Raw genomic sequence first — 12,613 nt, forward strand, 5'->3', positions numbered from 1 at the left:
TTGCCCCTGGAATGACCCTTCTTCAAGACTAAATATCACAGGCATGTCATGGCCATGTCAGAGCATTCACCCTCTCCCATCCATATTTCAAAACGACTCACCAAAGATGCCAGCAAAAGATTAAAAAAATATTTATTGCTTTGTTGAATGTGGTTCAAGAACTCTCTTTGCTGGTAGAGGTACCGTGATTACATTTTACCTTATGACAGATTTTAGAAGCTAGGCAGAGAGGAGCTACTCACGTTCTCCTTGTCAGGAATTCCTAGAGGAAAAAGACAGAGAGAAAGGTCGTGAATTGTAAGCTCAACCTGTAAAACGGAACAGAAGTCCTTTGCTGCCCCAACCCAAGTAACATTTTAGTGTTTTTAAGTTGTGTTTCCATAAGAACTTAAATAATGTTACTCAGAGAAATAATACAACAGATCAAAATCTGTAATGTAAATCAATCAATGGATGACGAGCAGGGCTATGTACCCAGAAAAATAAAATTCATGTTTGTTTTGCTTCTTGGCCACTTGCTTTGCTTTCCCAGAGGTGAAACCCAGCACAGATTGATTTACTCAATGTGAGCAACTCATTCTAACGGTTTGGGCTCCAGAACACTCAGAATTTCAGACATATCAACTCTGAAGCACCTCCCACTCTCCAGCGACTTGAACCTAGAGACAAGGGACACATAAAAGCTATCACAACACATCTTCCATGTTGAGCAAAGCAACCTCCTGCCGATTCAAGGCAGGCCTGGGCCGGCCGGTGGCTCCTTCCAGGGCTATCTCACTTTTCTTAGTGAGAAAGTTCATTACTCATCATGTGATCATTTGCCGACAAGCATTTCCTGTGCATCTATCACAGGCAGCCCCCATTTCTTGTCGCTTCCTTTGGAGCTGCGACCCCAGATGACATGGGAGGGATGCACACCAAAAGGTTCACAGCTCCAACAGAGCTTAATGTCCCTAGTGCAGCAGGCACAAGTGACCTTCTACTGCAGACAGAACCATGGAGGTAAGGGTTTGGCTGTGGCTTGCATCTAGCTTCCAACCAGCGGGGCAGTGGGAAGTGGCTTGCAATGCAAAAATATAATACTTCTACATTCTGGTAAACAGTCATTGTGTTTGTCTGGGTACATTCAGGATAGTAATATTAGCATTAAAAGAACAAAGTACCCAACCTAATAGGCAGTGGTAGGGTATGTAAGAAGGGTAAGAATGGAAGACTGCTTGGAAACATTCCTAATTAAACATCTGACCTCCAGAGCGGGTAGCACCAGGACAGAATCTCAGGCAGAAAGCAGGGAGATTGAAGGGGTTGTCGTTTGAAGCAGAAAGGATTAATGTGCATGTTTGTCATCCCTTCCTATATGTGTCAGAAGGAGTGAGGGTGACCAAACATCTGAAGCCATACATTTATCATCCACCCACCATCCATCAATCATCCTTCCATCTCTCCATCCAATCTCTACCTATCATCCATCCCTCCAACCCATCCATCCAACCAGCCGCAGCCATTTGCAAGGGTCAAAGTTCATCATCTGAGAAGTAGAGGAGTATAAATGAAGATTACTTCCTACAAGGTTCAATAAAATCAATACAGTGTTCCACAAATCAGCATATCTGAGTGGTTGGCAATTAGGGTATCTGTGGAGAAATACGACTGAAGAGGGATGAATTTGGCCAAGGAGGGACTTGAAAGTTGGGCTTTGCAATTTCACCTTCCAGGGCAGGCAATGGACAATCAGTAAATAATTTGAGGCAGTAGCACAGAAACAGGAATAGGAACAAGGAAGGAAGAAAATGTTCAAAAGTAAAAGATATTTACAACAAGGGGCAATGTAGGGTCATTGACTAAAGTCCAGTTACTGGAGTGATCAGTGAGAAACATTCAGATTGGGAAATCTGAGTATGGACTGGGTGGTGGGCATTATTAGGAAAAATCATTAATCAGTTAATAGGTGAGGAAGTAATATATATATATTTTTTTTCCAGATAAAGTGATTATATATGGAAAAGTCTTTACTTTAAAACAATTCCTCTTGAAGTATTTGAGGTAAAATGTGATGAAAGAGAGAAATATGGCAAAAATATTAATCTTAAAGTACATATACATTTATTAACAATAAACAATACCAAAGCACAAAAATATTTCTATTAAATAACAGTAATTAAAGTGAAGGTGCTCAGTGCACCATTCTTTCTGCTTTCTGTATGCTTGAAACTGTTCATAATAAAATATAAATAAAAAGTTATGTGGAAATCAGATGCTGGGTAGACCAAAGCTGTGACACCGAGGGTTTGGTCAGTTGCGCCTGCACCTGGTGGCTGCAGAGGGAATGGGCATGAAAGACCAGGGGCACTGCAAAGGGAGGTGAGGCAGTGGACAGCCGAGGGGTCTCTGCGGAAGGCGGGCAGAGGAGGAGGAACCCAGAGCTGGTTGAGGTTTTTGTGCCTAGTAGAGAAAGAGAACGGCAGAGGTGCTGGAAATGGGCCTCCCAGGAGGGTGGCCTGGACGTAGGGGGATCAGGATGTGTTCCCTTATTGAGCTCAGGAGGTTGGGGGGCAGCAGGGCACCCAGGAAGAAAGATGCTAGGTTGTCATTTGGAAAGTGAGGCTGCCCTGGAGGAACCCAACAAAGGTGCTCATGTGGGAGGCAGTTTATCAGTTGCTGAGAAGGACGGGAGGGTCAAGGGGAAAGTGCGAAGGAAAGAAAGAGTGTGCAAGGTTAGACCCCGGGGTAATATAATATGGGGACTCTGGGCGGATGGGCCACAGCACCATTAGACAGACAAAAATGCGCATGGCCGGTGACCAAGCAAGCCAGGACAACACAGTGGGTGCCTGGGACCCACAGAGACTTGAACATGGAAAGACTCAGTGAGACCCAGAGGGAAGGGGTAGTGGGAGTCGTGATTGGATGGTAGAGTGGTTTATTCAAGAAGTAGGGGCAGAGTCAAGACTTTGCGGGGTGCAAGAGTGACTGGGGTGAGGGCTTAATAGCTACCACCATTTGGGTGCCTATTACGTACCCAGCACTCTTGTGACTTGTTCAGATTCAGCTAAGCCTCACAACAGCCCTCTGAGGAAACAGAGGCACAGGGAGACTAGGTGCCCTGGCCCAGGCCACACAGCTGGGGGACACAGCACAGCTGGAATTTCAAGCCGGACCTTCCTAACCAGCCAGCCAGCCCCCGGCTCAGCCAGGGGAGGAGAAAAGCCAAGAATAAGGAGGATAGGACAGAAACACTCATCCCTCCCTCACACTCTCTGTAGGCAGAGGGGGAGAGAAGGCAGAGGAAGGCAGGAAAGGGAGACAGCGCCCTCAAGCTGCTGGCCAGGCAGGGCAGAGAGCCACCTGCAGAAAGGGACAGGGCTGGGAGGGAGGGGGGAGTTCCAGGAGCTAGGATGGGCATGAGAGGGTGACTCCATGGCTCTGAGGGTGCCTGGGGTGGGAGTACTGTCTGATACTCCCCGGCACTGGGCACCTTGGGCCCCGATGCACACACGAGCTTAAAAAGGGACTCGGACAATGGAGCAACTCCCAGCAGAAGAGGCCTCAGACACCACCCCACGCCGGAACGGACAGACAGACGACATGGGAGTGCTTTAAGTGCAGTGGGCGCCCACTAGAAAAGAGCAGCGACAGAACAAAGCTTCCTTGAGACTGATCGCGGATCAGGGCGTGGATGATTTATTTTATGTATCTACTACATAATATCACCATGTATCTCTAAGGTGTACAACATGTTGTTTTGATACACAAATCCGTGGTGCGATGATTACTGCAGATCCCTGAGCAAATTAGCTTTCCACCACCCTCCCGTGTCACCCTGCACCCTGATGTCTACAGGGGCACCCGCATTTGAAGAGGCCATGATTTAAGAATCTGCCTCCCACTGCTTCTATCCTTGACCAGCTGAGCCAAAACAAGTAAGAGATAGGGCTCTTGGGTATCTAGAAGTGACCGAGACCCAGATGGCTCACAAATCCCATTCCCCAAAGCGCACTGAGCAACACTGGATTTCACTATAGGATGAAGGCCTCGTGTTCTGAGGATGATCCAGCTCCAGCTCCAGCTGATAAACCTCCTTCTATTAGCTAAGACCACAAAGTAAACACCACCTCAGCTTTGCAAAAATACCCCAGGTATGAGTTTGCCCACAAAAGAGCCTGGACCTCCAGTGTGTCAGGCTGGTGCACGATGGATTTTTTTGCCACTTGAAAGCACACACCACCCCCACAAACCTCTGCATACAAGATGTACACGTTTGTCACTTACTGTCGTTGTTAGAGCCTGTTTCCATAACCCCATAAGGAGGAGCCAGAAGTCCTGCCATATACTGTCGGTATTTCTGAAAGACAAGAGGGTACACTCAGTGCAGAGGTATTTACCTGCATGGAGCATTGGTTTATTTACATGATGAAAAGCAGAAACGTTGGGCTTCAGGAAGCATCTAAGCCTTGCATTTATAGGAGCCAGTCTTAGAAAGACCCCGTGTTCTAAACCCCTGCCTGGGGGGCGGTTGCGTCTCAGCCGGTTCAGTCAAGCACTTCTGGCTGGTTGAACCTCCTGCATCCCCAACCCCCCTGCCCTCCACCCTCTACAAACACATGCTCAGATTTTGGTGGAGGGAAAAGGCCCTTGGATTTTGTAGCTGCAGAGAAAAATGCACTGCCTTTTTAATAGGTGAATGGCACTGAATCAGCTACTTTCAAAGCCAAAAGAAACGCACGTCTGAAAAAGTGTCTGTTTGAAAGGCGCTGATTCGCTTCCATTCAGCCACTTCCTTTTACGCGGTACACCTGCCTGATACGTGACCTCCAAAGAACTTCCGGTGTGTCATTAGATAAAAGAGGTGGGCTCAGTGCAGGTCTGTTTGGATTCTCCTGAAGTGTATTTCCCTGAGTTCTGGTCCTGGCGTGCTCTGAAATGTGGGGCCCAGCAAGGGAGATTAGCCCCAGTAGTCTGCAAGGTTTGGGAGGGGGACCAGGCATGGTGGCCATCAAGCAATCTGGATCATCCAACTAGAGGGGGTGGCATTGCCTACCCCTGGAGGGCCACTGGGCAGCCCCCTCTCTTCTCAGCAGGGAAGCCGGGCAACTGCGTTTAGTGCATGGTGCCACGTGTATTTGTGGTTTAAATCACAATGGCACATACATGTTAAATGCCACCCGGAAGGGTCAGCACTCCATCATGCTTCCACGGGCGTCAGCACAGACTTCGTCTGTGACAAAGGGCAACGCAAAGCATCCAGCAACCATCTGGCCCATGAGGAGGATGCGAATGGTGCTTGCAACCTAGCGTGGAGGCTTTCTCAAAAGAGCCTTCTTCCAGGCAAGATGTGACTCACTGGTTTTTTTTCTTTTAATCTTTCTTTCTTCTCATCCTGCGGCAACTACACGGACACCTGCATGCAAACATTAGAATCACGATTCTCCCTGCTTCTGAGCTGGCTAATTCTGAAACATACCCACGGGACCAACACGTCAGCCTGCCCTCCTGACCTTGCCCTTGATGACTGCCCAGCTCGGAGTCTCTCCTTGCTCACGACATCACCCCTTACTCATGAGAGGACATTATTAAGCACATTTCTGGGCACCCTACTGTTATGCACTTTAAGCGAAAGTGGCTCAGGGAGAGTAGGTGAGGGCTGGTTATGTTCTAAGAAGGTTTTGTGATGATCACATCTCCCCGTAGCCTTCTGTGTTATCCCTGTCACTCCCAGCAACTCCCTAAGAAGCTCCTAAGAGATAATTCATGTAACACGGGTCACTGTCCTTTGCTTAGAAATGCTGTCTTGGATTCCCTCATCTCAGGAAGCTCAATGCCAAGGCCCAGGAAATCCCTGGAACCAACCGTCTGGTTCTTGAATGCACCAGACTCCATCTTCCTTCAAACCCCATCACTCGGCCTGCTGCCTGTCACGGAGCGTATCATCACGGCCACCACTGGGGAGAGGGGAAAGCAGAGCAGCCCTTTGGGAACTGAACTGTGTGTGTTGAGTGCCTACTGTGTGCCAACAACGTCCAGCGCATTGGGCTCAGTGCAGAGAACATGTAGAGCAAGGTCTCTTAGGCTTGAGAGCTATTTCTGAAACACAAGTCACTATGTCTTGCACGTGATAGGAACCTCATGTTTTTTCAAGTTCTACATTTTCTAGAAAATGTCAAAGACTTAGAAAAACAGCACACCACTACTCCATATCCAGTTTCAATAATTATTAACTTACAGCCAATGTTACCCTTTCCAAAATTACTTTGAAGCAAATCCCAGATAACCATATCATTTAGTCCATAAATATTTCAGTAGGCATCTTTAAAAGATACATTCTTTTTTTCAAACAAAATCCCAATATCATTATCACAGCTAGAAAAGATAACAGCTCAAAAATATCCAGTTGATATTCAAATTTCTAATTGTTTCATAAATGCCAGTGCTGAATCTAATTTTAAAAAAGTCGTTCATTTAATAAGACAACATCGGTTTCAGTACAACAGCTTTTAATATTGTAGAGCTTACAAAAATAGGATTGAAATCTTTATACTTACAACACAAAGACAACCTTTTAATACTTATGGGACAGTTTTTAAAGTTTTATTTTTATTTCTTAGAGAGAGAGAGAAAGAGAGCATCTCAAATTCCTAATTCACTCCCTAAATGCCTGCAACAGCCAGGGCTGGGCCAAGCTGAAGCCAGAATCTCAGAACTCTAATTGGGTCTCCCATGCGAGTAGCAAGGACCTGAGTACTGAGTACCTGCGGCTTCCCAGGGTGCACATTAGCAGGAATCTGGATTGGATGCAGAGTGGTGACTCAAACGCAGGCACTCCAGTATGTGAAGGGGGCATCCCAAACAGTGTCTTAACTGCTGAACTAAATGCCTGTCCCACGATGGAGAACTTTTGAGCAAGCATCAGTAAACCTGAGAAACTGATTTCTTACATAGCATCTGGCAGAGAATCTACATTATGTTGAAAACAACTGATTGGAATAATATTGATATCAAAAATTCAGTATTCCTAAATCATTTGCGTACTGCTTGACCTTTGGACACCATTTCATTTCCCAAGAACAAGTTCAAAAGCAGTCTATGAAGCAAAATATCCCATGAAGGAAGCTGAACCTCACTCATAATAGAGAGGCATGTTAACAGTGCAGGATCATCTTTTACCTGTCAGAGTTGGCACAGTTTCAATAAGCTTGCTCACATACTGCTGATGAGAGTGGCAAAAACAGGGTCTCTCAAATATTGCTTATGGGAGTGTAAAATGAGACAACCTCAGGACAAAGCAATTTGGAAGCATTTATCGGATTTTAAAACACGCATCTCCTTGATTGAGTCAGGAACCTCCTGGAGGGAGCAGATGTGGAGCCTTCTTTTGAATACAAATGCATACACTGCTGCCTGCTTGCAATAGTAAACACAGCAACAATTACAAACACCAGATAACTCAAATGTCCACAGTAGAGGACACTGGGTTACTTCCCAATAAGTAGGTGATAATGGACCATTTCTTGATAAGATGGGAATAGTATGCAGGTATGAAAAAGAATAAAGCCGAGTCTGCATAAGAAGAGTCTACATAGGTGGGAAGCTGGAGTCAGGAGCCACAACCAGGAATTGAACTCAGGTATATAAATGTGGGATGCAGGCATCTTAACTGCTGGGTCGAGCACCTGCCCTCACAATATATTTTCAAATCTGAAAGAAATAACCTGAATCAGGTGTGTATACTATGTTATCATTTTGTAAGGATAAAAGAATAGATGTGCACCTGGGAGTGGTGGGGGCGGCGCTATGGCATAGCAGGTACAGTTGCTGCCTGCAACCCTGGTATCCCCTATGGGTGCTGGTTTGAGTCCCAGCGGCTCTGCTTCCAGTCCAGCTCCTTACTGACGTGCCTGGGAAGGCAGCAAGTCCTTGGGCTCCTTAGCCACGTGGGAGACCCAGATGGAGCTGCTGGCTCTTGGCTTCAGCCTGGTCAGGCCCTGGCCCTCATGGCCATTTTGAGAGTGAACCAACAGATAGTAGATCCCTCTCTTTAAAAAAAAAAAAAAGAAAGAAAGAAAGAAAAGATGTGTGTGTGAACATGCATAAGATTTGTAAATGCTAGACTATCTCTTGACAGACACACAAGAAAGTGGTAACAACCAATGCCTCCGGAAAGCACACCAGGGGAACTGAGGGTCAAGGCAGAGAGACTTGGTTCTCACTGTGCATCTTTTAGAACTCCTGATGTTTGTGCCATGTGTCACTGTTACTTGTAGGACATCAGAGCAGTTAATGCTCTTCCCTCTTATACATTTATTTTTGAACTTCTATACTAGACTTCATTGGAAGAAAAGGTTCCACTGCTAAAGCAATAAGCAAACAAAATGAAAAGCCACACAATCAAAACCATTAAAAAAAAAAAAAAGAATTAAGAAAAATAAAAGTGACGTGAGCACTCTGTTCAGCCATCTCAGTTGGTCTCAGCCTTGAAAACTCCCAGCCCAGCAGCCAATAAAGGACTGACGAAGTCTCCAAAGATTTCCAGCTCCCAGCCAGTCAAGCCCCTGCCAGCCATTCCAGTCACCTTGCTTGCTCAATGACCCCAACCTGCGGGCAGGGTAAAATGGTTGTCGGTGGATTCCATTAGGTTTGGCGTAGTTTGCTATGCAGAGACAACTAGAAGAGAATCTGGCATCTGAAAGCGGGGTGGTATGGCGGCAACACCTATACCATGGGTTGTTAACTGTGGGACTGGAAGGTAGGGGGAGCCCGATGGGGCCCAAGGAGACTATTAACGTGGGCTCAAAGGCAAGTGCAAGATGGAGCACGCGGACCCTTGTCGGGGAAGGGTGAAAAGTTTAGCAAAATCAATGCCCACAGTGATGTGGAAAATGGAAAATGTACCTAGCGAGCTGAGGCTTTCTTGGGCTAAGGAGATTTCCAGGCAGAATGCCAAGTGGCCTCTGCTTTCTTGTCTACGCTGGAAGGGTGCAGAGGCAGAAGAGCTGGCAAAGGAGTCATTTAGTTTGAAATCAGAACTTAGAGTAAATATAAATTAGGATCCAGGATGCATAAAGTCCAATACTACAGCTATTTGTTTTCTCCAGTCTCTTCCAGTGAAAGATTTTCAAAGAAAGACAGGGCCTCCTGTCAAAGAGCAAATATAGAGCACCAGCAGGCAAAGGCAGCCTCAGAGCGCAGAGGCCGGGTTGTGATGGCAAACTGCTTTCCCACAACTTCAGGAAGGCGTAAGGTGCAGGGCCATGAGTTATTATAGATAGGACTTTTAGAGAATCCAGAGGATATTATATCACAGCAACCTCAAAGAGGGTCCAAGGTAGAGAAAGGCCAAGATAGCTGTGGGTGTGGCTTTTGACGGGGTAGATTATAATGAATACATCAGAAACACACCAACATCTGAAACAAATCACACCATCTTGGCTTGACACAGAGACAGTGCATAATAAAACGTATATTTTGGATTTCTGAAGTTGTATGAGTAGGAAGCAGGCTGAGAAAATGACTCAGTGCAACACAGACCATTTCTTATGACAGGGGAAGATGACTCAAAGGTAGAAAGAAAAGCCCAGAAGGCACAGTAGGAGCCACAGAACCCGCCCCCTTCCCACACCAAGGAGTGGTATTGAACCTTACCTAACCAAGCAGCTTCAGAGTTGCCATGCACTGGTGCTGGTGGTCTGCATGCCCATCCCCTCCCCTTATTTGAATGGGAGTGCCTGTCACAGCTTCTCTATCCCTTCTGCCCATTGTTGTTGGGTGTGGGGTGCGTGTAACTTGTCTCTTTTATTCATGGGTGTCAGCTTGAGAAGAAGCAAACTCAGGGAACAGTACCTGAGAAGTCGCCTCCCCAGTGCCTCATCCACATCTGGACCCGATTCAAATGATGGGTCCTGGACTTTGAGTCAATACCATAACAGGAAAAGACTTGGGAGGTCTCAGCAGAGGAGAAAACGCATTTTGCATATGGTAGAGGCATAAGCTGTGCCCACATAGTGGGCTGAGACCCTCTGCATTTTCTCAAAGGGACCGCAACACTGTCTCGTCCCATTCATTTTCCTAAAATGTGACCCTCTCCTTCACCAAAGGCAAACATCTGCTTCCCCCTGGCCTGGAACATGAACTGATCTTCATGTTCTCTTGTAACCAACAGAATGCAGTGCATACAATGCAAAGTGACTTCTCAGGCTAGATCAGAAGAAACCCTGCAGCTTCCACACTTGCTGTCCTTGGGGTCTGCCTCTCAGAAGCCGTCTGCCATGCTGGGAGGAGCCTACACTCCATGGAGATGGTATGCAGAGGTGTTCTGGTCAACAGCGAAACTGAGCCCTACCTTGGAAGCCTCCCAATGGCGCTAGCTTCCTGGCACTCAGATCAACTCCGGCCATTCTCACTTCCCCTGCTGAGGTCAAGCCAGCGTAGGGCAGAGACAAGCCACCCTCCATGCCCTTTCAGGGTTCTTGACTCAGAGTAGCTGCACATGTGATAAAATGGTGCTAATCCTATGCCACTAGATTGGGCGTGGCTTGTTAGACAACTAGGGACAGAGGAACAGGTCCCATTCCCCACCAAGAGTAAATGTGAGAAACCTGCAGTTCTGGCTTCTCTGGTGGATAGGCATGGCTGGAAGATCACCTTGGAATACCAGTGAGCCACCTTCAACAGCTATCTGCAGAGTCAGAGGTTCTCAGAGTGGTGTTCTTAGGGTTCAGGGGAGAAACTCCCTGAGGGTTTCCCCTGTAGAGAGGCAATGGGGCACAGGGATGCTATGGTAGGTTTGTATGTGACAAACACTTACCCAGATGGTGCTATGTCTGTGTGGCCTGGAACAGACGAGGGCCAAGGGTTCAGGTTTGGGAACCCAAGCATAGGTCCCTCCTGGTTGAGGGAATGCTGAGGCCATGGGATCATCTCTGTGTCTAGTAGGACTGACAGGTGGGGTCAGCCTGCAGAGGTGTTCAGCATCACCCAACAGAGGGTACATGGCACCTAGCCACGAGGGATGATGACAGCAGTGGAGGAAGCATGCAGCCCTGTCTCAGAGTGGCACGTGAAGGTGGGAGTACTGCCCTTTGTGAAAACTCTCCAGAGGTACAGAGTTTTCGGGAGCCAGATGCTGGGCTGCCTTCTCACAGGGCTCCTGGAGTTCTAGGGATCACAGACATGGCTGCATCAGTAAACCTGGATTGTGGAAAAGTTGCTGTCCTTAGAGAAATACAAAAGTCAGTTCAAGGCAGAGGGAGGGATGGGGAAAGATCAAACGGCACCACGTTACTGCTGGATGGGAACAGGAGTCCTGGTGTTCCCGGGCAGAAGAGATAAATGCTATATATTGCAGAAATGCTAGAAGAAAAGATTTTCTTTTGTTTTCACTACAAAGAAAAAATGTTTGGGGCGATAGATATGCTGATCCTCATTTGAACATTGTACCATCCATGTATGTATCACAACATCATATAATACCAGATAAATAGGTACAAATCATATATTTTGATTAAAATAAACAAAATATAAAATATAAAATAGAGCTCTAGGGCATTCCCAAAGTCATAATTACACAGCCTGTCCATATGAATCAGCATAAACCTGGGGTCAGCAGTTTTGTTTTTTTTTTTTTTTTTTAAGAGTGATGCAATAGATTGCGTTTATTTATTTACTTGCTAGAAAGATGGACAAAAAGAACTCCCATCGGCTAATTTATTCCTCCAATGCCCACAACAACCAAGACTGCACTGGGGCCAAAGCTGGGAGCCAGGACCTCAATCTAGGTCTCCCCTGTGGGCAGCATAAACCCAACTACCTGAGCCAGGGTCTGCTTTAGCAGGAAGCAAATCAACAGCTGAAGCCAGGCACTCGGATGTGGGCTGGGGGTGTCTTCACGGCCAGGAGCCTGAGTGTCCACTCTAACCCAGCATGTCTTTGTGGCAGTTGCTCAACGTCACCCCTCACACCTTCCACACCCCAGGTGCTGGGTGTGCAGTGCCCAGCTGAGCTCCTTGCCAGTTTCCTCTTTGAGACCCTGCTGACCTCTCCCTATAAAGCCTTTCATTGGCTCCCGACACACTCCAGCCCCTTCACAGCTCCAGTGGCTTCATTCAGTCATTTTTCAAATCCCCGGGTACTTAGGGAAGGGCCATGCCTTTAACTCAAGTGCTCAAACACTGGTGAAGTGCAGAGAAAAATCAATAGGCAGTTGCAAATAAGAGAAGTCCAAATCCGAGCCTAGAGCAGGAGATGGCAAGAGAGGGCTCTAGTGTTGCCCCAACTCATGCACCTTGGCCTGCAGGACATGGACCTCAGGCAGGACAGCTGCTGCTTTTCTGTTACACAGTGCATGTCCAGAGAAGCTTCCAGCAGGCCCTTTCTGGGCTAGGTGGGGAGCAGGACAGAGCAGACCACCAGCCTGGATTCATTCTGTCTCAAGGTCCATGGTGTCGGTCTCACTGTCACCAGCAAGGCTCCCCTGCCCTGTGTGGGCTGCTCCTGGTTGAAGGACTCCTGAACACGCCACTTCCCAACCCTCAGGACCTCGGAGGACAGGTAGAAAACCAGACACTCAAACTCTAAATAACAAAAAAGCCACTAGGGCCTTCAAGATTCTAAAACTCCTTGG

The 12,613-nt window shown here is 47.1% G+C and overlaps 1 protein-coding gene across 7 annotated transcripts in view; it reads right to left on the reverse strand.

Annotated features, from left to right (window-relative positions):
- The window catches only part of RAPGEF4 (Rap guanine nucleotide exchange factor 4), a 326,097-nt gene that overhangs the window by 133,426 nt on the left and 180,058 nt on the right, over positions 1-12,613 (reverse strand). For all 7 annotated transcript variants that reach the window (XM_002712290.6, XM_070070679.2, XM_089328145.1 and 4 more), the window contains 2 exons: positions 4,270-4,342; positions 243-262 (listed from right to left, as the gene is read on the reverse strand). In XM_002712290.6, coding sequence (XP_002712336.2) covers positions 243-262; positions 4,270-4,342 — 93 coding nt within the window. The remainder of the gene's footprint in view (positions 1-242; positions 263-4,269; positions 4,343-12,613) is intronic.

Source organism: Oryctolagus cuniculus, chromosome 3, assembly GCF_051225735.1.
Source record: "Oryctolagus cuniculus isolate XC-2025 breed Fujian yellow rabbit chromosome 3, ASM5122573v1, whole genome shotgun sequence".
Taxonomy (NCBI): domain Eukaryota; kingdom Metazoa; phylum Chordata; class Mammalia; order Lagomorpha; family Leporidae; genus Oryctolagus; species Oryctolagus cuniculus.